This window comes from Chiloscyllium punctatum, chromosome 22 (genome assembly GCF_047496795.1).
Source record: "Chiloscyllium punctatum isolate Juve2018m chromosome 22, sChiPun1.3, whole genome shotgun sequence".
NCBI lineage: Eukaryota > Metazoa > Chordata > Chondrichthyes > Orectolobiformes > Hemiscylliidae > Chiloscyllium > Chiloscyllium punctatum.
Window position 1 is genome coordinate 69801123 of NC_092760.1, and position 27605 is coordinate 69828727.

At 42.7% G+C, this 27605-nt stretch overlaps 1 protein-coding gene across 2 annotated transcripts in view; it reads left to right on the plus strand.

Annotated features, from left to right (window-relative positions):
* qser1 (glutamine and serine rich 1) overlaps nucleotides 1-27605 on the plus strand; it is a 202518-nt gene that overhangs the window by 93971 nt on the left and 80942 nt on the right. For both annotated transcript variants that reach the window (XM_072592615.1, XM_072592616.1), the window contains one exon: nucleotides 26576-26679. In XM_072592615.1, coding sequence (XP_072448716.1) covers nucleotides 26576-26679 — 104 coding nt within the window. The remainder of the gene's footprint in view (nucleotides 1-26575; nucleotides 26680-27605) is intronic.

The following is a 27605-nucleotide window of genomic DNA, read 5'->3' on the forward strand; positions in this document are numbered from 1 at the left end:
ACACACACACACACACACACACACACACACACACACACACACACACACACACACTCTCTTCAGCACAACACACACACACGCTCTTCAGCACAACACTCACACACGCTCTTCAGCACAACACTCACACACGCTCTTCAGCACAACACTCACACACGCTCTTCAGCACAACACTCACACACGCTCTTCAGCACAACACTCACACACACTCTTCAGCACAACACTCACACACACTCTTCAGCACCACACACACACACACACACTCTCTCTCTCTACCATGACACACACACACTCTCTCTCTCTACCATGACACACACACACACTCTTCAGCACCACACACACACGCGCTCGTCAGCTGCGCACACACACGCTGTCTCTCACACACACACACACACACACACACACACACTCTCTTCAGCACAACATACACACACGCTCTTCAGCACAACACACACACGCGCATACACACACATATACTCTCTTTAGCACAACACACACACACACGCTCTTCATCACCACACACACATGTGCGCGCGCACACACTCTTCAGCACCATTCACACACACACACACACACACACTCGCACGCTCTTCAGCACAACACGCGCGCGCACACAGTCTTCAGCACAACACGCACGCACACACACACACACACACACTCACTCTTCAGCACAACACACACACACATGCTCTTCAGCACAACACACACACACACGCTCTTCAGCACAACACACACACACACGCTCTTCAGCACAACACACACACACGCGCACACACACACACTCTCTTCAGCACAACACACACACGCGCATACACACACACATACTCTCTTTAGCACAACACACACACACACACGCTCTTCATCACCACACACACGTGCGCGCGCACACACTCTTCAGCACCATTCACACACACACACTCACACACTCTTCAGCACAACACGCGCGCGCACACACTCTTCAGCACAACACACACACACACACACACTCTTCAGCACCACGCACTTCAGCACAACACACACACACACGCTCTTCAGCACAACACACACACACACGCTCTTCAGCACAACACACACACACACGCTCTTCAGCACAACACACACACACACGCGCTCTTCAGCACAACACACACACGCGCTCTTCAGCACAACACACACACGCGCTCTTCAGCACAACACACACACGCGCTCTTCAGCACAACACACACACGCGCTCTTCAGCACAACACACACACGCGCTCTTCAGCACAACACACACACGCGCTCTTCAGCACAACACACACACGCGCTCTTCAGCACAACACACACACGCGCTCTTCAGCACAACACACACACGCGCTCTTCAGCACAACACACACACGCGCTCTTCAGCACAACACACACACGCGCTCTTCAGCACAACACACACACGCGCTCTTCAGCACAACACACACACGCGCTCTTCAGCACAACACACACACGCGCTCTTCAGCACAACACACACACGCGCTCTTCAGCACAACACACACACGCGCTCTTCAGCACAACACACACACGCGCTCTTCAGCACAACACACACACGCGCTCTTCAGCACAACACACACACGCTCTTTAGCACAACACGCGCATACACGCTCTTCAGCACAACACGAGCGTGCACACGCTCTTCAGCACAACACGCGCGCGCACACACACTTCAGCACAACATACACTCACACGCTTTTCAGCACAACACACGCGCGCGCGTGCGCGCACACACACACGCTCTTTAGCACAACACACACACATGCTCTTGAGCACAACACACAAGCTCTTTAGCACAACACTCTCACACAGTCTCTTCAGCACCACACACATACACACACACACACACACACACACACACACACACACACGCGCGCTCTTCAGCGCAACACACACACACACCCATGCTCTTCAGCACAACACACACACGCTCTTCAGCACAACACACACACGCTCTTCAGCACAACACACACACACACACTCTTCAGCACCACGCGTGCGCACACACACACACACACGCTCTTCAGCACCACGCGTGCGCGCACACACACACACATGCTCTTCAGCACAGCGCGCGCGCACACACACGCTCTTCAGCACAGCGCGCGGGCACACGCACGCTCTTCAGCACAGCGCGCACACACACACGCTCTTCAGCACAGCGCCCACACACACACACACACACACACACACACACACACACACACACACGCTCTTTAGCACAGCGCCCACACACACACACACACACACACACACACACGCTCTTCAGCACAGCGCCCACACACACACACGCTCTTCAGCACAGCGCGCCCACACACACACACACACACACACACACGCTCTTCAGCACAGCGCCCACACACACACACACACACACACACGCTCTTCAGCACAGCGCGCCCACACACACACACACACACGCTCTTGAGCACAGCGCGCCCACACACACACTCTTGAGCACAGCGCGCGCGCACACACACACACGCTCTTGAGCACAGCGTGCGCGCGCACACACGCTCTTGAGCACAGCGTGCGCGCGCACACACGCTCTTGAGCACAGCGTGCGCGCGCACACACGCTCTTGAGCACAGCGTGCGCGCGCACACGCTCTTGAGCACAGCGTGCGCGCGCACACACGCTCTTGAGCACAGCGTGCGCGCGCACACACGCTCTTGAGCACAGCGTGCGCGCGCACACACGCTCTTGAGCACAGCGTGCGCGCGCACACACGCTCTTGAGCACAGCGTGCGCGCGCACACACGCTCTTGAGCACAGCGCGCGCGCGCGCACACACGCTCGTCAGCACCACACACACACGCGCTCGTCAGCACCACACACACACGCGCTCGTCAGCACCACACACACACGCGCTCGTCAGCACCACACACACACGCGCTCGTCAGCACCACACACACACACACACGCTCGTCAGCAGCGCGCACACTCACTCTTCAGCACCACACACACGTGCGCTCTTCAGCGCAACACACACACACACACGCTCTTCAGCACCACGCGTGCGCACACACACACACACACACGCTCTTCAGCACCACGCGTGCGCGCACACACACACGCTCTTCAGCACAGCGCGCGGGCACACACACGCTCTTCAGCACAGCGCGCACACACACACGCTCTTCAGCACAGCGCGCACGCACGCACATACACACGCTCTTCAGCACAGCGCCCACACACACACACACACACACACACACACACACGCTCTTCAGCACAGCGCCCACACACACACACGCTCTTCAGCACAGCGCGCCCACACACACACACACACACACGCTCTTGAGCACAGCGCGCGCGCACACACACACACGCTCTTGAGCACAGCGCGCGCGCACACACACACATGCTCTTGAGCACAGCGTGCGCGCGCACACACGCTCTTGAGCACAGCGTGCGCGCGCACACACGCTCTTGAGCACAGCGTGCGCGCGCACACACGCTCTTGAGCACAGCGTGCGCGCGCACACACGCTCTTGAGCACAGCGTGCGCGCGCACACTCGCTCTTGAGCACAGCGTGCGCGCGCACACGCTCTTGAGCACAGCGTGCGCGCGCACACACGCGCTCGTCAGCACCACACACACACGCGCTCGTCAGCACCACACACACACGCGCTCGTCAGCACCACACACACACGCGCTCTTCAGCACCACACACACACGCGCTCTTCAGCACCACACACACACGCGCTCTTCAGCACCACACACACACACACCCATGCTCTTCAGCACAACACACACACGCTCTTCAGCACAACACACACACGCTCTTCAGCACAACACACACACACACGCTCTTCAGCACCACGCGTGCGCGCACACACACACACACGCTCTTCAGCACCACGCGTGCGCACACACACACACACACACACACACACACACACACGCTCTTCAGCACCACGCGTGCGCACACACACACACATGCTCTTCAGCACAGCGCGCGCGCACACACACGCTCTTCAGCACAGCGTGCGCACACACACGCTCTTCAGCACAGCGCGCACGCACGCACACACACACGCTCTTCAGCACAGCGCCCACACACACACACGCTCTTCAGCACAGCGCACACACACACACACGCTCTTCAGCACAGCGCCCACACACACACACACACACACACACACACACACGCTCTTCAGCACAGCGCGCCCACACACACACACACACGCTCTTCAGCACAGCGCGCGCGCACACACACACACGCTCTTGAGCACAGCGTGCGCGCGCGCACACGCTCTTGAGCACAGCGTGCGCGCGCGCACACGCTCTTGAGCACAGCGTGCGCGCGCGCACACGCTCTTGAGCACAGCGTGCGCGCGCGCACACACACGCTCTTCAGCACAACACGCACACATTTAGAGGGTGGAGGATTGAAATCTGGCTGGAAGGAATCTGCATTAGTTGATTCTGGCAGTATCAGGACACACCAATAAGCATTGAAATTGGGACAAGGCAAATGGTGTTATAAATAGTACAACCATGTTTAGTAGCTTGTTTAGAAGCCAGTATGGCAATTGTTAGTAGATTGCAGTTCTGCTGTACTGTGAAATTCTGGTAGAACATGGATGATGGGTTCCAAGAAGTGACATTGTCATCTATGTTGCAGTGTTCAGCTGACCTTTTCAGATGTTTTGTCTTCAGAAATTTTACGAATAATATAAAGATTTAGGTCAAGGTTTACCTAATTTAAGAGTTTTGTAATATAAAATGATAGTGTCAAACTACAGTAAAATACTTCATTAATTCTAGACTGAGTTGCCTCACCTTCTATTGGTAAACAGTAACTGTCACTCATGGTATCTCTTAAGGAGGTCATGACAACTTAAGGTAAGTGAGCCATCATGATTCAAACCTCCTTGCCCTTATTTCACATCCCTATGTATTCTGTCAGATGCCTTTGTTTCATTTCCATTGTATTTAATGTAAAGTTAAATCAGGTAACTTCTATTAGATGTTCCATCTAACTGCTGATCAATGTCTATTAGAAATTGTAAACATGAGGTTAGGCTTTGCTAACAAGAATGGAAATTACCTCATTTGGCAGCCATGGAACATGCTAACCACTGAGCCACCATGCTGCCTATGGATAAAATAGAAACCAATAAACTATTAATCTGGTATATTTGGATTTCCATAAAAGCATTAGATGTAGCACCACATGAAAAGTAGGAACCTTTTTAAAAATTTGTTCATGAGATGTAGGTGTTGCTGGTTAAGCGAGGTTTATTGCATGCTTTTGAATGCCTTGAGTAGTTGATAATGAGCTGCTTCTGCAGCAAAATAAAGATGATGGAAAAGTTTCTATTAAGTTAAATCTCCAACCAGGCATTCCATACCTGTGTTATAAGCAACAAATGCCTCAAATGGAATTTATGGCATGACTATCATAATGCCTTGACCACAAGTTAATGTTAGGAGAAAGTGAGGACTGCAGAAGCTGGAGATCAGAGCTTAAAAATGTGTCACTGGAAAAGCGCAGAAGGTCAGGCAGCATCCAAGGAGCAGGAGAATCGACGTTTCGGGCATAAGCCCTTCTTCCTGAAGAAGGGCTTATGCCCGAAACGTCAATTCTCCTGCTCCTTTGATGCTGCCTGACCTGCTGAGCTTTTCCAGCAACACATTTTTAAGCACAAGTTGATGTTCCCATAATAGCACTACTGCAACTGTCAGAGCTGTTTTAAAGTTTTGTGAAGATCTGACTGCATCGAGTACAACATTGACTGTATTTGTAACCATCATTCCAAGTGAACTTAAGACTGAAACAATGCAATAAAAGGCCTACTCTGGCTAAACAGCTCAAAATATAAAATAAAATGTCCACTTGATTCTTCAATCTGTCACACAGTGCAACTCTGAGACAGTTCATTTAGAGAACTTTGCTGTCATGGAGTAGAGTACAAACAATAATAACACTAGTTATCTGGTACTAAAGATGAAAAAAAAATCAGTTTTATTGAATTACATTACTTTACAATGAAATACATTACAGTGGTCATGATTGTAGTATCAGTAATTATACATGCTACTAAAGTGCTTTTGTGAAAAATGAGATGGATACTTCCTGGCTTGAACCTGTTCCATTGACTCCTGTTATAAATCAAGTTCGTGGTTTGTGATTTTGCCATTCTTTGGGAGCTCATCCTCCACAGATACTGTATAGCTATTTTGGAAATTTTTATGGAGTCAAGAGTTTATGGTGTTTGAGGTGATGCATTAGCAAGGCTGACAGGAAACGCAGATGGGATAAATTGATGGAATCATAATGGCAAACTGTAACTCGTGTACTGCCACAAGGAACTGTAATAGGGTCTTGGTAATTTATTGAAGTATAACAAAACTTTGAACAGACTGACTATACTATAACTAAATTTATGATGATAAAAATGTAGATGGGAAAATACGTTCTGAGGAGTATGGATTTTGTTAAGTGTGGGCAGAAAATTGGCAGATGGAATATAATGAAAAACTGAGTTGTCCAGAGTGACTGGAAGACTGGAAAAGCTGAAAACTTATTTAAATGGAAAGACAACAAAATCCTGTATTAATGAGAGATTTGGGTGTGCATATTCATAAATTACAAAAGGTTACAATGCAGTACAGCAAAATAGGAAGGAAGACAAACTGAATGATGGCCTTTATTGCAAGGGAGATGGAGAACAAAAATGGGGAAGTCTTGCAATACCTGTACAGGACATTGCTGAGATCACACCTTGTGTTCTGTAATGTGAACAGGTTTGATTGCTGAACATCTAGGATGTGTATACTTTAATTGGAAATGAGCAGTTCAGACACTGTTTTTGCGATGAGGGATTTGTCTTTTGAGGAAAGGTTGAGGAGATTGGGTCTTTTATTGAAGCATTGAAGATCCTGAGGAGGCTTTACAAGGTAGATGCTGAGCGGCTGTTTCCCTCATGTGGACAGAGAATCCAGAAATTCAAAAAAAGGGATCTTCTGCTTAAGATGAAGATGAGGGAGAATTTCTTCTTTCAAAGGGTTATTAGTCTTTGGAATTCTCTTTACCAGTGAGCTTTGGAGGCTTGGCCATTGAATATATTTAAGGTATTTAAGTATTTATATTGGTAGATTTTTGATTGACAAGGGAATTGATGGTTATGGGATCATGCAGGACAGTGGAGTTAAGGCCATGTACAATCAATCACTGATTATTTAATGGCAGGTGGATCAGGCTCAAGGAGCTGAATGGCCACCACCTACTTTTATATGTAGATATGGTTACATTATCTTCAATCCAAGAGAACTGTTCTGTGTGTAGTTCTATTATTGATTCAATTTATTATCGGTTTGTTAGATCAGCAGCTCTTAGTTTACGGTCAATATTGCATCTTTACAGATCAGCTTCTTAAACTTTGCTTTCTTGTTTAAAACGTTGTGACTTTAAGTTCAATTTATGTACAAATGATTTATAACCCTCCTTGATAAAAGGGAGCTAGAGGAAGTTATTTCCCAAAAAGTACTGGATTAAAATCAAAACTTGTGGATCTGGCAGGTCTGAATTTAGTACTTGGACTAGGTCAGTCCAATTTTGTATACTTGAAGAAATTTATTGTGCAAGTCTGAAACAATTTACATTTTGTCTCTCCTTTACTATTCGTTTCTTCTGCTTTCTTAAGAATGTTCACTCTGATAAAACACAGCTCCACAGGCAATGCTTGCTCTCCTTTTTCTGTTGCTTTCCCAAATTATTTTGCTTGTTTAATCCTTGACTAGTGTAAACAGTCTGTTTCGACATAGGAGTGAAAATACAGTGAAGGGCTATGATATGCTGTTCATGATAGGTTTATATACATATTCACAGATTTCCAGGAGCACAAATATTGATGTTTGTTTTACCATTTTTTTCCACTTCTGCATTTTTGCTAACCAGCCCATTGCAGTCCCAACTAAGTTGAGCCAGCTTGGCAGTGATCAAGTATTGTAATTATGAGCCCTTGTATTTATGACAGAACTACTCATTGCTTTAACTAATTAAGTAATTGGAGGAGGACTATTATAATTTCAATTTTAAAATGATTTGCTTTCCAAAATCAACCACCAGCATTATGAAAATCCCACAGTCTTAATTATTTTTGTAACCAGTTACAAACTGCATCTGGTAGATGGTAGAGTTTCACGTTATTGAGATGGAATTGTCAACAGTTCTGTGGTTGAGCTCAAGATCTTCAAGAACTAAAAAGAAGCCAGATGCTTTGTTGGAGACTAGTAGAGTGCTTCTAAATATATTTAGACACAAGGTGAAACTCTTAGTGATCACTGGATTTTCCACCTTGTTCTCCAAGTTCTGTTTTGCAAGTCCTGGTGAAGGACGCTTTCTCTCGCCACGGCCCCTATTCTACAACAACATTTGCCTTCAGACTCCTGCATGTACAGGAGTCTCCCACCCTTCCACACATGCGTGCAAATGCACTCACTCATACCTCAACAAATTTGTGCACGAACAGTAGTAATCTGTACCTCTTTCACACCCACCCGATCAGTCCCTCTCCACGCACGCTGTCTGACCCCATCCACTTTCTTTTGACCAGTTTGTGAAACAGATTCACCAACTCTAGGGGAGGAACCTGTCCATAGGCAGACGAGCAAAAGCACAACAAAGCTTGAAGACATCACTCTTGTCTTCCTGGATTTTCCATACTCTAAGACTTTTCCGCACTTCTTATTCATCCAATTTGAAGCTTGTGTAATATTTTGGAAAAATCTATCGGTCACTCACTGAGTTACACCTGCCTGTTCCTAGTCAATGCACAAACAACTTTGATCCACTTGGCATTTAAAGCTTAAAATATACCTGTGCAAATTTCAACTTATAATGGAGGAGCTGCTGTGCAGATTTGAGAAGAATAACTTTAGTTGGCTTTTCTTGCTTCTAAACTTTATAGTTGAGTCTAGTTTGACTGTCCTTTTCCCATCGCTCCTTCCTTAATGTGCTGACTGTTTCTAGCCTACCATTCTACTCTTCATCACTGTATTGGAAGACTGTGTTCTTTTGTCTTCCTAGATAATGGTGAACTATTTTGATCACGTGTTGGATATGTCATTATTCTCACTTGACTTTGAAGGCTACAGCACAGAAAGATGCCATAAACTATATATAGAATCGTCAAATAGTAAAACACTGGAGAAGGGTACTTGGCCTATTTGAGCCTGCACCTGCTCTTTCGAGGAGGATTGTAGTCAGTACTGTTCTAACTCTGTTCTCTTCCCCATTGTCATGCATTACTTTTCCCTTTCCACTATTTATTTGTGAAATTACCTTTGAAACTACTTTTAAATCCACATCTGCAACCCTTATCAGGAAGTTAATTTCACGTCCTGTTACTTTAAAAAGTTCTTCATATTACCCTGGTTCTTTTGCCATTCATTTGCTTTGATTATTGATCCATCAGCTAAAAACAATTTATCTTTATTTACATTATCAAAAAGTTTTCATGCTTTTGTATATGTTTGTCATTGCCACCTTTGCTGTAAACAACAGTTCAGCCTTCTCTGGGCCAATCAGTAATGGTAATCCTTGCTCGAGCAATTCAAAACTGAGTTCCATGCCCTGCTTTTTTCCCATTTGCTTGGTGATATTCTTTTTAAAAGATAATGAACTCAGCCACAACCATTCACTGGGGCGAAACATTTCACACTATAATTTTTGTTTCTAAAGTCTCTGCTTAAGTTTGTCATTTCTTAAGTGATCATCTTCTGTCACTAACTCCCCAACCAGAGCAAAAAAATAATTTTCTATTCAACCCAACATATATTTAAGTGTATTTAAAAATAACCAGGGTTTGTTTTTAAATTTCTTTCTCCCATAGACATAGTTTCAATAACTTCAGTATACTCAACTATACAAATGCTACTTTGCTGTCTATGTATGCTCAATCATGAGGAGAATTGGAGTGCTGGTTAAAGATTCTCTTCCCAGTTCAGGTGCTAAGATAATTACAGTATACATGACACTGATCAGCTGCTCCTTACAGATTGAGTATATACAGCAAGCGTTTGTTGTTCAAATTGCATACTTTCTCGATAATATTTATTAACTAAGTGATTATTCAAAGCCTTCAACAACCCCTTAAAACTGTAGCTATCTAGAATTATAAAATGTTACACCATGGTAACAGGCAATTTGTTCAGTTAGAACTGGCAGATGTGTTTTTCTCCAAGTCCACTATCTAATCTAGTTCAATTTTTCCTGCTTGCTTCCATACCATTTAATTATTTATTAAGTATCCATTATATTATGCATACCTTCTACACAAGCACTTCTAACTTTTGAATTTGTCTTCCAATTTATTTCAATAGTGTATCTTTACTACAATGGAGAACTATCTGCCTTTTAGTTTTGGAAAGCAGAATACCATGGATAGAAGCAATCATATAAACAAAATGCTGAAGGTCATGCATCAACTGTGGAGTCAGCAAAATAGATAAACTGGCAAATGTTATAGACCTAATAGGTTTTGAACGGGGAGTGAGGTGGGACAAGGGCAATAGGTCAGGTTTCCATATGCATACTTAATTTCTAATGATGGAAACAAGTGACTTTGTTCTGTCCTATGTGTAAATTGTCGTAGTCTAGGTTCGACAGTTATTCTCAAACAGAAGTGAATCATTATTGGAGAATGCATTGTACCCACTATATTCTGCTGTTACCTTAAAAAGGTAAAAATTGATTCACTCCAAGGGCTGAATTTTGCTTTTTTTTCGCTCAGTGTCAATTTTGTCAAGTTTCATGGAGGATTTCTCTCCAGAAAGCTTCTTGACTTCTTTCCCAAACTCACTTGATTAATAACTAAGTATCTACCTCAACCCTGAGCTACCCACCTCATTCAATTTTAATCCCTTTCTACCATTCCGTATACTCTGAGCAACTTGCCACTATTAAGATATCCTGGGATGGATTGGAATATCTCTGTCAGTAGCATCTTTACAAGGCTATTGTTCACCCAGACAAAGACTCTTAGTCAGAGCTGCCTGCATGGTTCCTGATATTTTCACTGAGCATTACAGAGAAGGTGAAATTGGTATTTTGTTTCATGGGCAAGGACCTGGAGGAACTGTTGCGTGGGATGATGCAGAGGTGGGTTGTTGTTTTCCCCCAGAATCAGCAGCAGTGACCATGACATCAGAGCATGCCAGCCTTGATTGAGATTGCCATCTGGTCAATGTTCTTCTCTATTCCACCTCATGCTCATTCTGTCTCTGCCAACTTACTCCCAACTCACCAGTGCTCATGCTCTATCACTCTCAAGGGCAGCTGTAACAACATCCCTCACTCATTCTCACTGACCTCAAAACCCTAACACCACAAACCCTACACGACCTCTGTAGTGTCTGTTCACTTGCTCAGCACTGCAAGTGTCAACTGTGCCACGTACTTCCACCTCTCTTAATAATTGCCATGCTTTTATTCCAAAAGGCAAGGCAAAACTGGAATACTGTGAGCAGGGAACTCAAATTGAGTGATTGTTAAGAGAGCAAGCGGATATGCCAAAGGTGCAGCCTAGTCTAGTCCATGAACTAACTGGATGCGTGTCCCTGAGCGCGTGTCCATTTTCAGCACTACAAAATTATTGTTGCAACTAGAGATTTTTTAATAGACTTATGGGAAGTGGGTGTTGCTGACTGGGCTGGCATTTTATTGTCTATTCCTAGTTAATCTTGAGAAGCTGTCTTCTTGGTCCTGTGCTGTAGGTAGACATCAGGGAGGGAAATTTGGAATTTTGACCCAAAGCCTGTGAAGGAACATCAAAATATTTCCAAGTCAGATAGTGACTGGCTTGAAGGGAAACCTGCAGGTGATATTGTTCCTATATATCTGTTGCCCTTGTCCTTCTAGATTGTAGTGCTGGAGAAACACATGTCTGGCCTCATCTTTGGAAAGAGAACCAGAATTAATGTTTTGGGTTCTGTATGATTCTTCTTCTTGCCTAAATTTAGTCCGAACTGGACATGTTGCATTTGAACTGTTATGTCTGAGTTTCTTGCAGGACGTTTTGCTGGGGCTTTTGGGGAGGATTTAAACTAAATGGACAGGAATGTCGGAACCAGGCGAGAGTATTGGACAGGAATATGGGAACCAGGCGAGAGGAATAAGAGATTGCACACGATATTGAGAGAGACAGTTAGAGTAGAATAGTAAATTAGTGGGAGCAGTCAGAATAAGAGAGAAATGATTTGTTTTCTAAACCAGGATTATGCTGCATGCATGGGAATGCCAGAGTATTGTAGATAAAATTGATGAGTTAGTGGTACAAATTGACATGTGAAATAATGATGTGCCTATAACATCGTCTTCTCAAGAAAGAGAAGGGCTGTATATCAAATGTTCCTGAGTGCGTGGCATTTAAGAAAAGATAGCGAAGGAACAAGAGGAAAAGGCTTAGTGGTATTGGTTAAGGATATAGTTTCAGCACTCGAGGGTTCAAGTACTGAATTTATTTTGTTATGGCTAATGAATATAAAGGATGCAACTCTATTGTTCAATATAGTCTCTAGGTCACTGACTAGTAAAAAGAATGTAAAGGAACTATAACAAAATTAGTGATGCAAACATAAAATGGTTATAATGGGGAACTTTAATAAGCTGAACGTAGACTGGGATAGTGATAGTGTAAGGGGCAGGGTGGGATAATGGTTCCTCCATTATGGTCAGGAGAAATGGTGGGCCAAGTAGGCCCAAGTAAGTATTGGTGGGTAAGGATTTATGGAATAGTGATCGTGTTATTATAAAGTTTAGGATAACAGTGGAAAAGGACAATGAGAAATCCTGAGTTGGAACAGTTAACTAGTAGATCACTGACTTCAATGGGGCAGTGAGTGCTTCAGGCCTGAAATGCATTACTGGGATGTGTGGTGGAGGAATGTTCCAATGTACAGGAGGTTGAGGGTAGTGAGGCCAAGGACAGGTTTACAAGGTTGCGAGAGGGCACCGGCAATCAGAATGTTGGTTTGAAATGTGTATATCAATGCCAGAAGCATCTGGAATAAGGTGGGTGAATTTGCAACATAGGTTGATCCCTGGGATTTTGATGTTGTGGCCATTTCAGAGACTTGGCTAGAGGAGGGACAGGAATGGTTGTTGCAGATTCTGGCATTTAGATATCTTAGTAAGAACAGAGAAAATTGTAAAGGGGGGAGGATTTGTTAGTGGTGGTGTGGCATTATTAATCAAGAGTCATATTACAGCAGCTGAGATAATGTTTGAGGACTCATCTGCTGAGGTAGTTTGGACTTAAGTTAGACACAGGAAAGGAGAGGTCACCCTGCTGGGAATTTTCTATAGACCTCCAAATTGTTCCAGGGATGTAGAGGAAAGGGTAGCAAAGGTGATTCTCAATAGGAGCAAGAGTAACAGGGTAGTTGTTAGGGGGGAGTTTAACTTCCCAATATTGACCGGCAATACTATAGTTTAAGTAGTTTAGATGGTTCAGTTTTTGTTCAATGTGTGCAGGAGGGTTTTCTGTCACAGTATGTAGACAGGCCAACAAGGGCCAAAGCCACATTGGATTTAGTACTGGGGAATAAACCCAGTGAGGTGTTAGACTTGGAGGTAGGTGAGCACTTTGGTGATTTTGACCACAATTTGGTTATGTTTACAATAGCAATGGGCAGGGATAGGTATATACTGTAGGGGAAGAGGCATAACTGGGGGAAAGGCAATTATGATGCGATTATGCAAGATCTAGGATGCATAGGGTGGGGAAGGACACTGCAGGGGATGGATACACTTGAAATGTGGAGCTTATTCAAGGACCAGCGACTGCGGATCCTTGATAAGTATATACCTATCAGCAGGGAGGTAGTTGTCAAGAAAGGGAGCCATGGTTTACTAAAGAAGTTGAAACTATTGCAAAGAGAAAGAAGGTTCATATGAGGATGAGGCGTGAAGGCTCAGTTAGGGGCCTTGAGACTTGTAAGTTAGCCAGAAAAGATCTAAAGAGAGGGCTAAGAAGAGCCAGGAGGGGACATGAGAAGTTGTTGGCAGATAGGATCAAGGAAAACCCTATCAGAAATAAAAGAATGACGATAGTAAGATTAGGGCCAATCAAATACAGTAGTGGGAAGTTGTGTGTGGAATCTGAGGATGTCGGGAAACACTTAATGAATACTTTTCGTCAGTATGCACATTGGAAAAGGGTAATGTTAGTCAGAATACAGAGATACAGGCTGCTAGATTAGATGGGATTGAGGTTGACAAAGAGGAGGTCTTAGCAATTTCGGAAGATCTGAAAATAGATAAGACCCCTGGGCCGATGGGGTTTATCCCCAGATTCTCTGGGAAGCTAGGGAGAAGAGTGCAGAGCCTTTGGCTTTGATCTTTGTCATTGCTGTCGACAGGAGTAGTGCCAGAAGATTGGAGGATTGCAATTGTTGTTCCCTTGTTTAAGAAGGGGAGTAGAGACAACCCTGGTAATTATAGACCAATGAGCCTTACTTCGGTTGTGGGTAAGGTGTTGGAAAAGGTTTCAGAGATAGGATTTATAATCATCTGGAAAGGAATAATTTGATTAGGGATAGTCAATACTGTGTTTTGTAAAGGGTAGGTTGTGCCTCACTAACCATATTGAGTTCTTCGAGAAGGTGACAAAACAGGTGGATGAAGGTAAAGCACATAATGAGGTGTATATAGACTTCATTAAGGCATTTGATGAGGTTCCACACGGTAGGCTAGTGCACAAAATACGGAGTTGCGGTATTGAAGGTGATTTAGTGGTTTGGATCAGAATTTGGCTAGCTGAAAGAAGATAGAGGGTGGTGTTTGATGGGAAATGTTCATCCTGGAGTTCGGTATCCACTGGTGTGCTGCAAGGATCAGTTCTGGGGCCACTGCTGTATGTCATTTTTATAAATGATCTGGATGTGGACGTAGAAGGATGGTTGAGTCAATTTGTGGATGACACTAAAGTAGGCAGAGTTGTGGATAGTGCTGAAGGATGTTGTGGGTTACAGAGGGACATAGATAAGACGCAGAGCTGGGCGGAGAAGTGGCCAATGAAGTGAGGTAATTCACTTTTGAAGAAGTAACAGGAACGCAGAGTACTGGGCTAATGGTAAAACTCTTAGCAGTGTAGATGAACAGAGAGATCTTGCTGTCCAGGTGCATAAATCCCTGAATGTTGCCACCCAGGTTGATAGAGTTATTAAGAAGACACATGGTATGTTGACATTTATTGGTAGAGGGATTGAGTTTCAGAGCCACAAGGTCATGCTTCAGCTGTACAGGACACTGGTAAGACCACACCTGGAGTATTGTGTACAGTTCTGGATACCACACTATAGGAAGGTTGTGGATACTTTGGAAAAGGTTCAGAGGAGATTTACTAGGATGTTGTCTAGTATGGAAGGAAGGCCTTTCGAGGAAAGGCTGAGGGAATGGAGGATGTTTTCATTGGAGAGAAGAAGGTTAAGAGGTGACTTAATCGAGACATACAAGATAATCAGAGGGTTAGATTGGGTGGACAGAGAGAGCCTTTTTCCTCTGATGGTGAAGGCTAACACAAGGGAACATAGCATTAAATTGAGGGGTGATAGATTTAGGACAGGTATCAGGTGCCATTTCTTCATGTAGTAAGGACGTGGAATCGCCTGCCTGCAACATTAGTAGACTTGTTGACATTAAGGACATTTAAATGGGCAGTGGACATAGTGTAGGTTAGATGGTCATCACATTCATTTCACAAGATGGCGCAACATTGAGGGCCAAAGGGCCCGTACTATGCTGTGACGTTCTATGTTCTGTGTTCAATAGAGGCATTCAAGAGGGCTTTAGATAATTTGTTTATATTAAAATTGTGTGAAGGATTATAGAGGGTAAAAGCAGAAGAATAGCACCAAGTCATATTGCTCACCCTTGAGCAGTACAGGCACAACTGGCTGAATAATTTCCTTTTTCATTATAATGATTCTATCATTCTGGTAGGTAATGATTTCAAGGATCTATACCAAATGACAATGAAAGAATGATACAGTTCCAGGTCAGGATGCTTCATGTCTTGGAGGGGAGCGTTCATATGGTGGTGATCCCATGCACCTGTTGTCCTTATCCTTCGAGACGATAGAGGTCACAGCTTTGCAAAGTCTTTTCAAGGGAGGACAGGTCAGTGGCATAGCAGCTGAAGGTGGTTGTACAGATTTGATTTTGCCTGCAAAAAGCTTTTCATCTTGCCCTTATCAGGACATTTTGCAAGAATACCAATCAGAGTGCTGATTGATTGGCAAGCAGACTCTAATTGGTAGTGACGTTGCCATGGACAATGTACTCAGTAATACCAACTGACAGTTAGCCACCAAACTTTGTTTATATCCTAAATTGATTGTCAGCATAATTTGTCACACAGGTTTATCCAGCAAATGTTGTTCATTTGCAGAATCACATCTAATGTTCGACAGTTTGAGTTTTACAAGCAGAGGTTGATTTAAATTTGATTTCATTGTCATGAGTGTTTTCCATGTATAGTGAGGACTTTCATTTGTCGCCATTAAATGGCACCATTTTGAATAATTACAGAATAACAAGGTGGAAAAAAAAGAAAGCTATAGCTTGAAAGTCCATCAGTCCTAAGTCAGCTCATCACCATCGACGACAGCTGTGCTGCCATCCCTCTGCTACTGCCTCGTTGCTGCCTGCTCTGGACCTACCAGTGTCAGTTACATCTGTCACCCTTGGGCTCACCTCATTAATGTTGCCATGATGCCCTTCCACCACCATTTTGTCATGCAAATATGGAACCCACCCATCAATGAAGTCACCAATCCTCAAGTGTTATCTATTTCCGCTGTGCTTACCTTGCTGACATCCTCTGCGGAAGCAGCAGCTGCCAATTCCAGGTCCTGTTCTTGCTTCAGAAAAGTAAGAAGGGACTCACTTTCTGTGCGCTGGTCCCAACCAAGGTCAGCAGTAGACTCTCACCCTGGCTGTGGCTCGAGACCACTCGAGGTCCCACCCTTGGTCTACTCGAGACATGCACGCTGGGCTGTCTCTGCCACCAATGCCATCCAAGCTCAGGACAAGGTAGGTAAGAAAGAAAAGAGATGGAGGTGGGGAAAACTTAAAAAAAAGAAAAGCGATCAGAGCAGATGAGCTTCAGCACAGGAGCCCTACTCCATCGCCATCTTGGACCTGTTTCAGTCAAACAGTTTGTACAGTCAATTTGTGTTGTCAGTTGCGTTCACAGTGCAGCACAAGTACATATAACTGCAAACTACAGATATTAATACACAGGATCCTGTTCTTTGCAGACAGGAGAAATGTGTTCACACACTGGGCCTGTTTCAACTCAACAGAATAGATGACAGTTATTCACTGATTTCTCAGGCAATCAACCTGGTTTAAAACTTAAACAAAGCTTGGCTAAGAGTCAGTTGGCAATAACCGGGGCATTCTCCTTGGCAATACCTCTACCAGTTAAAGTCCACGTGTCAACTGGTCAGCACGTCTCAGAATCATGGAGATATATAGCACAGAAACACCTTTTGGTCCAACTCATCCATGCCGATCAAATATCCTAAATTAATGTAGTCCTATTGGCCAGCATTTGGCCCATATTCCTAACTATTCTTACACCAGCTTCCACCATTTCCTCTGGCAGCTCATTCCATGCACACACCACTATCCACATGAACAAGTTGCCCCTTAGATCCCTTTTAAATCTTTCCCCTGTCACCTCAAACCTATATCCTCTGGTTTTGGACTCGCCCACTACAGAGAAAAGAGACCTTGTCTGCTTACCCTATCCATGTCCCTTATGATTTTATAAATCTCTATGAGGCCACCCCTCAGCCTCTGATGCTCCATGGAAAATAGCTCCAGTCTATTCAACCTCTCCCTAAAGCTCAAACCCTACAACCCTGGCAACATTCTTGTAAATCTTTTCTAAACCCTTTCAAGTTTCACAATATACTTCCTATAGCAGAGAGACAAGAATTGCATGCAGTATTCTAAAAGTGGCTGAACCAATGTCCTGTACAGCCACACCATGACCTCCCAACTCCTATACTCAATGCACAGACTAATAAAGGCAAGCACACCAAACACCTCCTTCACTATCTATCTACCTGTGACTCCACTTTCAAGGAGCTATGAACCTGCACTGCAAGGTCTCTTTGTTCAGCAACACTCCCCAGGACTTTACTATTATGTATATAAGTACTGCCCTGATGTACCTTTCCAAAATGCAACGACTCCCATTTAAATTAAATTTCATCTTGCCACTCCTTGGCCCATTAACCCATCTGATCAAGATCCCATTGTACTCTGAGGTAACCTTCTTCACTCTCCACTATACCTCCCATTTTGGTGTCATCTACAAACTTACTAACCATACCTCCTACATTCACATCCAAATCATTTATGTAAATGACAAAAAGCAATGGACCCAGCACAGATCCTTGTAGCACACTGCTGGTCACAAGCTTCCAGTCTGAAAAGCAACCGTTCTCCATCACCACCCTCTGTCATCTACGTTCAAGCCAGTTCTGTATCCAAATGGCTAATTCTCCCTCTATTCCATATGATCTAACCTTGCTAACAAGCATTCCATGGGGAACCTTGTCAAATGCCTTGTCGAAGTCCATGTAGATCACGTCCACTGCTCTGCTGTCATCAGTCCTCTTTGTTACTACTTTTGAAAACTCAGTCAAGTTTGTGCACGGCAAATTGTCTCACAAAGCCATATTGACTATCCCTAATCTGTAATCTCTTATGTAAAAGTTGGGTTTCCTTTGAATTTATTTTTGCGAAATGTACTGATGAGAGCAAGGAGAAAAGCATAGAGAAAAAATGTATTTTTTCTACAGTAATCCACTTGAAAATGGTTGGGATATTGTCCTGAAGAACTGCTGCAGTGATGTCCTGCACTGACATAATTGACCTAGAACAACTGCAATCTTCCTATATCCTAGGTATGACTCTAACCAGCAGACAGTTATTCCGTGATTCCCATTTACTCCAGTTTTAATGAAACTCCTTGATGCCACATTCAATCAAATTTTATCTTGATATCAAAAGAAGTCGCTCACACTTCACTGCTTAAGTTCATCTCTTTTTTTCATCCATGTTTGGACCAAAATTGTAATGAAGTCAGCACCTGAGCAGCCTGGCGGAATACGAACTAGGTGTCAGTGAGCAAATTATTCCTTTGTGAGCATTGCTTGATAGCACAGGTGACAACCTCTTCCATTACATTTTCATGATTAAGGGTAAGCTGATGGGATGATATTGATTAAGTTGCAATTGTCCTATGTTTTGTGGACAGAATGTTACTTTTGTAGCTGTTCTAGAATGGGTTTAGCTAGGGACAGGGATAATTTGGTAGTGCAAATTTTCAGTACCAATGCCAGAATATTGTCAGGGTCCTGGACTTTACAGTCATCAACATGATCAGTCATTTCTTGATATTCTGTGGAAGTTGGTTGCAGATTTGCTTCTGTAATGCTGGATACTTCAGGGAGGATGCTAAGATAAAAATGTCCATTTGTGTCTTCTGGCTGAAGATGAGTGCATATGCTTCCCTTTTTTGCATTGATGTGCTGGTATGCCTCATCAATGGAATGGAACATTTTCAGAGTTGTCTTCTCCTGTTGTTTAACCACCACAGATGTGGCAAATCTTCCAAATATAGATCTGATCCATTGGTTATAGGAAAGTCCCATCTGACTTGCGCTGTTTCTGCAGTTTGATATGTCAACAGTCTTGAATAGTAGGATCAGTAAATTTTTTTCAAAGGTATTCCAGATGCTGCTTCGGCATGCCTTTCTTCATTGAATTAGTGTTGATCTCCTGTTTTCATGGTAATAGTCAACTGGGAGAGAAGTTTGGTCATGAGGTTTTATTTGGTTCACTTCTGCCACTGAAGACTCACAATGCCTCTTGAATGTCCGTTTTGAGTTTGAAATCTGTCCCAGTTAGTACAGTGTGCAGTGAAGGTGTCCTCATTGCAAAGACAAGATCTTGTTTTCACAATGGTAACGTAATGGTTACCAATACCATCATGAATAAATGCATCTGCGACAGTTAGATTAGTGAGGACATGGTCAGATACATTTTTCCCTCTTGTTGATTCCCTCACTACATGCCACAGATCGAGTCTAGCAGCTGTGTCCATTGGACTCGATCAGCAGTCATGTTACAGAGCCAACCTTAGTGATGGACATTGCAAGTCCTCAATTTATCATGTTCCCATGCCACCGTCAACACTTTCTCTAAATAGTGTTTAACATGAAGCACTGTGTGGTAATCAGCAGGAGGTTTACTTGCCATGGGGATGAGAGTCAATGTTGAGGACTCCCGTTGCAATTCTCCCAACTTTTTATCCCTCAGCCCAACAGCTGTGATGAGTTTTTCCTGCCAGGAGGGCATACTCACAGATGGTGATAGAGCTGGTTTATGGGACAGCGCTCCCAATTGTGAAATAAGCACGAAATATTATTAATTAAAATTATATCCCTCCAGTTATGAGAATTGGGCAATTTTAAGAAATAACATGTACCTCTGAGAAGATAATATTAACACATGTAAGTGTCATAGGCTGCTATCTGTAGAATGCTATCCTCTGCTGCTAGGTAAATTCCATTATTTGAAATCCATATCCAGGCCAGTTGTCTTAAATCTCATCTTCTTTAACCTTTCATTTTAAACTAAGCACTTATGTTTGTCTGCAATTAGCTGGTACAGCCATTCAATCCATTTTGTAATCTTTTTCACTTAAATGTACTCCCTGATCTTCCTTGTCCAGTGTGTCTTCTGGAAACTAATTTGTCCAACTCTAATCCTTTCCCATTCCCATTCCATCCTGATCCACCTCATCAACAGTGATTGCCGACTTCCACGCTTCTCTTGTAAATCTTTTTTGTGAACAGTGCCACTACCATTCATAACCTTAATGTGGATGACGTTATTGAATGGACTGAAATTTGGCTTATTGGTGCTAATACTACTGAAGCTAACCCCCCAAAAGAATCTTGGAATATATTCCACTGCCTGCCTAGCAAGGAATTAATTACTTTGGTGGTTTAAAGTTTTCAGACTCAGCTGATTATTCCTTTTTGATGGATTTAAACCTCTTTTCTTACCATTGTCTACCACCCTTACGATCTCCTAAGACTTTCTCATAGCCCCCTTCTCCCCTGTGACACTCTGAGAATGTGTATCTGGTATGAGCAGGTTGGGAAAGAGTTAAGTTCTCAGTTTTGTGAAACAAGCGGTTCAGCTGAGCATGACTCAGAACAGATAAGAACTTGCAGTTAACAATGGGGTGCTGGAGACAAGGGTAATGGGTTGACAAGGTGGAAAAGCATTCATTATGTAGAGCAGTTAAACAGTTGAGGTAGCATTCAGTATGTAACATCAGTGAACATGGTGAAAAGTATTCATTATGTGAAGCCAGTTATCAAGGTAAAGAATATTCATTGTGTAACACCAGATGGTTTAGTCTTTATTGTTGATGCTTGCTGATTGTAACGGTCACCCAATCGATATGTATGTTGCCTTATCTGGATGCTCCTCCCTGTAAAATGACTATAACATTCATTTAAAAACTGTTGTTCCAGAGAAGACTGTGAACTCATGTCCCTGTGCACATGGGTGATCATTCTTTCCCTACAGAGCCCAGAATAAAGATGGAGGAGTTAAAACTAAACTGTGTCTCTGAGCATTTTGCTTCAACTGAGGGGGGAGCGGGATGACACCTCTACCTGCCCCACATCTCTCAAGCCTATCTCTGTGATCCTGCCTTGGCAAAGAGCTTCTTTGGTGTCTCTCTCATTGCTATCATTTTGGTTACTCTGCTTCTTGTCCGCTCTTGAACTGTTCTCCCTTATGTTTTTTGATCAGGTTTTTTATTGGGCTTATCAACAACAAATGTAGGAGAGAAGCAACTTGTGAATGGAGGAAAAGCTCTTGACAATTCCCTCCCAATCGATTTAAATTAATGTGTTTTCTGTAGTCTGTACAACTCTGAGGTGGGAGAGTAAATTTCCCAGGGTGATTTGCTGCCTCTGTTTTTTTTTTCAGCACTGATATAAAGTCCCCAACAGACATAACCACACTTAAAACTGGCAGCTGCTTAAATTGTTCACAAACAATAATCATGATGATTATGTTAGTTTCAAAGTTGCTGATTATAGAGTTGTAAGTATTCAATGCTCACCTTACTATAATAATATGAATGGGATGGGTTTGGAGGGATACGAGCCAGGTGCTGGCAGGTGGGACTAGATTGGGTTGGGATGTCTGGTCAGCATGGATGAGTTGGACCGAAGGATCTGTTTCCGTACTGTACATCTTTCTGACTCTGACAATACTAAATCAAAATTCTATCCCAAATCTTGAGTTTTCAAGATCAAAAAAGATTGTTCTAGTTTCAATCCCAACAGGATTTAATAAAAAGATAGATATGTATCACTAAACCAAGCAATAAACAGCCCACTAGTGGCATTAACTGCTGTTACCACATTAGATCAAGTTAACACAGGACGTTTAGACCATTGGACCTCAGAGTTAAGCATTCTCAGGTTGTTGATTTCATACAGTGATGAGGAGGACTTTATTCTGAGGGTAGTGAATCTGTGAAATCCTTTATTATAGACTGCTTTCGAGACTGGGTTGTTAAGGACATTGAAGACTGATTTTTAATCAGTAAAGGAATTGAGAATTGTGGTGAAAAGTTAGGAAAGTGGATTTGAACATGTCCTTGAATGTTCTCAATGGGCTAAATGACCTAATTATGCTCCTATGTCTTGAGGACTAATGGTCTCATGAAGGCCAGACTGGTCAAACAGCAGGATTCTTTCCAAAGGAAAATAGTGAACTGAGATGGGTTTTAACAACAATTGGAGAAAACAACCTGTGCCAAGTTTTCAAAATGTGTATGAAATAATTTTCAAGATCCAATTGGTCTGTGAAATCAAAAGTTTATTATAGATAAGGGCCAAAAGGCAATAGTTGCATAAGTTAATGGAGTTGGGTGTTTCATTGTTTGACCAGAAATGGTATTTTCTCATTTTGTAACAAATATACCTTCAACTTCACAACTACTGTGTAAGTGACAGTAACACTCACTATAATATTTATTGAATAATTTATTTCCTTTTGAATAGAGATCAATTAACTTGACTAACTAAACAAATTGATAAATGACTTGTTTGGGCCAGATACTGGAATCGTTTTATTCCATCAAATACCTCTCAGAAGCAGTCCATTTCCAGGAACTGTTTAGTTTGCAAAGTATCATAAAATCTCAAAGTATCTATCACATTCAAAAGACTGCTAAAAGGATGCACATGCAACAGGAGATAACACGAAGAAGACTATATACTATAGTTAGATATTTTGATTTTGAATTTTAAGTCTTCCATTTACACCTTGTTAAAGTGAATTGAATACTAAATAAAATTAAATCCCAGAGCTTGGGTTTTCAAAATTATAAAAAAGAACATGCCAGTTTCAGTCCAAAAAGAGATTCTTAAATATTGAAAATGTATTATAAGTAATGTGGTACAATAAACAAGGTTATGTTTAGTTTTTAAGTGATGGGTAACTTATTGTTACAAGACTTGTACTTGCTTTTTGTATCAAGACAATTGTATGTGTGTCAAAGAGAGCATGGAAGTTTTCTGAAGTAATTGGAGAGTGTTCAAAAGAAACTTTGTTTCAGCACTGACTGCATTTTGTTTGTATATTTATAAGATGCACAGTTTGGATAAAACATGATTATTGAGTAAATGCTCGAGTGTAGTGTGCGTTCACCATTGATAAAGTGATAAAAATTTGTGTTATTTAGGGCCCTGTTACGGTGCAGTGGTAGTGTCCCTGCCCTGGACCAGGGAAGCCAAGGTTCAAGTCCCACCTGCTCCAGATCAGTATAATAACATCTCTGAACAGGTTGATTAGGAAAAATAGGTTAATTTTAAAAAGGTTATATTACATAATACACAATGAATTTGTTGAAGCAACCACATGTAACATAGCCAGATATACTGCTGACACAAAGATAGGTAGAAAAATAAGTTGCAAGGAGGATAGACAGAGTCTGCAATGGGATAGAGAGAGATGAAGTGAGTGGACAAACTTTAGCAGTCAGGAGTACAACATGGCAAAATGAGGTCATCCGCTCTGTTAAAAAATGCAATTTTGTTTAAATGGAGAGAAGCTGTACAATGCTGTGGTACAAAAGATTTGACTATCCTTGTACATGAACCACAAAAGTTAATATGTAAGTATGTACATCATGGAATCCTTTATTGCAAGGCGGCTATGGAATATAAAATTAGAAAAGTCACACTAAGTTGTAAAGGATGTTGGTGAGAACATACCTAGAGTACTACAATACAGTTTTGGTCTTATTTAAGCAAGTTACACACCTGCATTGGAGCCAGTTAGGGAGTATTCCATAGTGTGATTTCGGGCATGAAGTTTTGTGAGGAAAAGTTGAACAGGCTGGGCCTAAAGTTATTCAGAAGTCACATGACACCCGGTTATAGTCTAACAGGTTTATTTGAAATCACAAATTTTTTCGGACCGTGGCTCCTTCAGATGAACCTCCACGTCACCGAAAGTACTCCGAAAGCTTGTGATTTCAAACAAACCTATTGGTCTATAACCTGATGTCGTGTGACTTCTGGATAAGTATAGGCCCAGCCTGCTCAACATTTCCTCACAAAATAATACCCTTCATGCCTGGAATTAGACTGTGGAACATTCTTTGAAATGATAATATGGTTTGTGACTTTGTCCATCCCAGTCCAACACTCCGCATCATGGCTGCCACCTATACTTATTGGAATTTAGAATGAGCAATGTTGTCACTGAAATACCTAAGATTCTGAAGGGGCTTGACGCAGCAGATGCCATGTGACCTACAACTGAGCCATACAGTTCCAAAATAAAAGGATTCTCTAGTTGAGATGAAGCTGAGGAGGAACTCTACTACAAAGATTAGTGCATGGGTCATTAAATATATTCAGGGTTGAGTTAGACAGATTTTTTTATGTTAGAGAGACTATACCTTTTGCCAAACAAGCAGAAAATTGGTGTTGAGGCCCCAATCAGACCAGCTGCTAATTCACTGATTAGCACAGAAGGCTGAAGGGGTTATTGTTTATATTCTTATGTGAGTTCTAATACATGTCAGTCATTCTTCACATTGTTGTAGGTGTAAAACTATTCATTTATGTGAAAAATGTAGTGACCTTGCTCCATTTTTTTCAAGTTTATTTTAATGTGTACATTAGATTTTGCAGCAGAGACCTAACCTTTGTCACAGCCTTAAGGCTGTCAATATGAGGATCTTCCGCATTTTACTTTTTGGCCAGCTGATGTATTTTGAGATGTTTGACTTTTGTTTTTAAAAAGGCCCAGTTTGGGCTGAAGAAGTCTATAATCATGTTTAGAGGGAGAGAGTATTAGGCACACCTCTCCCACCCTGACCTTGACCAATCATTCTCATGCTTTAGGTGCTAACTGTTTGGCCCACCTGCAGTATAATTTTGACTGCATGCCTCATGCTGCACTTGCCAAACTATTCTAATCAAACTGTTCGGAGATGTTATTACATGCCTTTGGAGCAGGTGAGACTTGAACTTGGGCCTCCCAGTCCAGGTATAGGGACACTACTGCTACACCACAAGAGAGCCTGTCAAATACAATCACAGAAAATTGATATTGGAACCTGCTTTAGAGCAACATAAAGCTGTAGGAATACAAATAACGTTGATTCTCACCCTTCCTTCTTTTCAACGTGGCGGGGTTCTGAAATCTAATTTGGCTGTTCAGAGAACTTGAAGTTGGAGAAAAGAGTTTTGCTTGGCTCTTTTGTGATGATTGCTGATTGGCTGTATTCTACAGAAAGAAAACTTGGTGAGAAAATAGTTCTGCAGATTGTTTTGTAAGTGGAGATTTTGGCTTCAATAACAGGACTATTATCAAAAGCATTGCTGTACATCAGAACTGTGCATGCAGTTTCAAGTTAGAGTTTTCAATAAAATGAGTGACATCACTGAGATTTAGTGGTGCTGAAAGAGAGAGAAAGATGTTTAAGCTTTTGAGTCTGTCGTCATTAATTGGTACATGCTTGATGGCCTGACTAGTCAGAGTCCACTTGCCAATCAATCAGCACTCTCCTCTTATACAGCATTAATATTGTTTTCTCTTCACCTCTGGTATTGCTTGTGAATAATCCTGAATGGAAGATAAAAAGCTTTGAGATAACGTACCTTTTTTCAGTAGTACTGAAGTTCGGTACTGCTGAATGACTGTTACTGAAAATTCTGTTATATCTGAATACGTAATGCCCATACTAGATTTTGGCTGTTCATTTGTATTTTCTATTGCTTTTATTTTTATATCAGTTTGGAACATTTATTGTGTTTGACTATTTTCACTTATCATTTAAAACTTAAATAATTGTTTTTCACAGTTTGAATTAAACTCTGGCCATTTGAGTAAGTTATGTTTGATATAATAATTTTGTCTGTGCTGTTCTGCTGTCTTTTTTTTAAATGCCATGATTATTGCATCATTATTACTGAATCGTTATGTCTTTTCAGTTTGAGCTATGGAGCAGCACATCCAGAAACTGACCTCCTTCATCGACCAGCTTATGCAGCATCTCACCAATTGCCTGGCTATACCACTGCACATCACCCCACAGGTACAAAATATTTTCTGTTATAATTTTGAGCATCTTCTTAAAATTTAAAAAATGCCTAATTTACAGTCATCTACTCTTTCTGTTGAGCACAGTTTTATAATCTTCGGAAAACTATTTCACACTGAAATTCTTAGGATCAACAAGTTTCTCATTTTTAACCAACGAGTAATGCTAGTAGCAGGGTTATTCCAGTCGAGTGGCTCTAGATTTGTTTGTCAGGCAACAAAGTAATGGCACATTTTAAAATATGATGAAGCATTGCGTGAAGATTTGTGGTTCAGGTTGCAAGTTTGCTTGCTGAACTGGAAGGTTTGTTCTCAGATTGGGCAGCACGGTGGCACAGTGGTTAGCACTGCTGCCTCACAGTGCCAGAGACCTGGGTTCAAATCCCACCTCAGGTGACTGACTGTGTGGAGTTTGCACATTCTCCCTGTGTCTGCGTGGGTTTCCTCCGGGTGCTCCGGTTTCCTCCCACAGTCCAAAGATGTGCAGGTCAGGTGAATTGGCCATGCTAAATTGCCCCTAGTGCTAGGTAAGGGGTAGGTGTAGGGGTATGGGTGGGTTGTGCTTCGGCGGGGCAGTGTGGACTTGTTGGGCCGAAGGGCCTGTTTCCACACTGTAAGTAATCTAATCTAATCTAATCTAATGTTTAATCACCATGCTAGGTAACAACAGTGAGCCTCTGTTGAAGTGTTGGTGTACTGTCCTGCTTGCTATTTATCTGTCTTGGACTGTTGTGGTGGGTGATATTACTTTCGGTTCTTTTCCTGAGCGGTTGGTAAATGAAGTCCAAATCAATGTGTTTGTTGATGGAATTCCAGTTTGAGTGCCAGGCCTCTGGGAATTTCCGTGCATGTCTTTCTTCCACTTGTCCCAGGATGGATGTGTTGTCCCAGTCGAACCGCAAGAAAGCGACACACACAGAC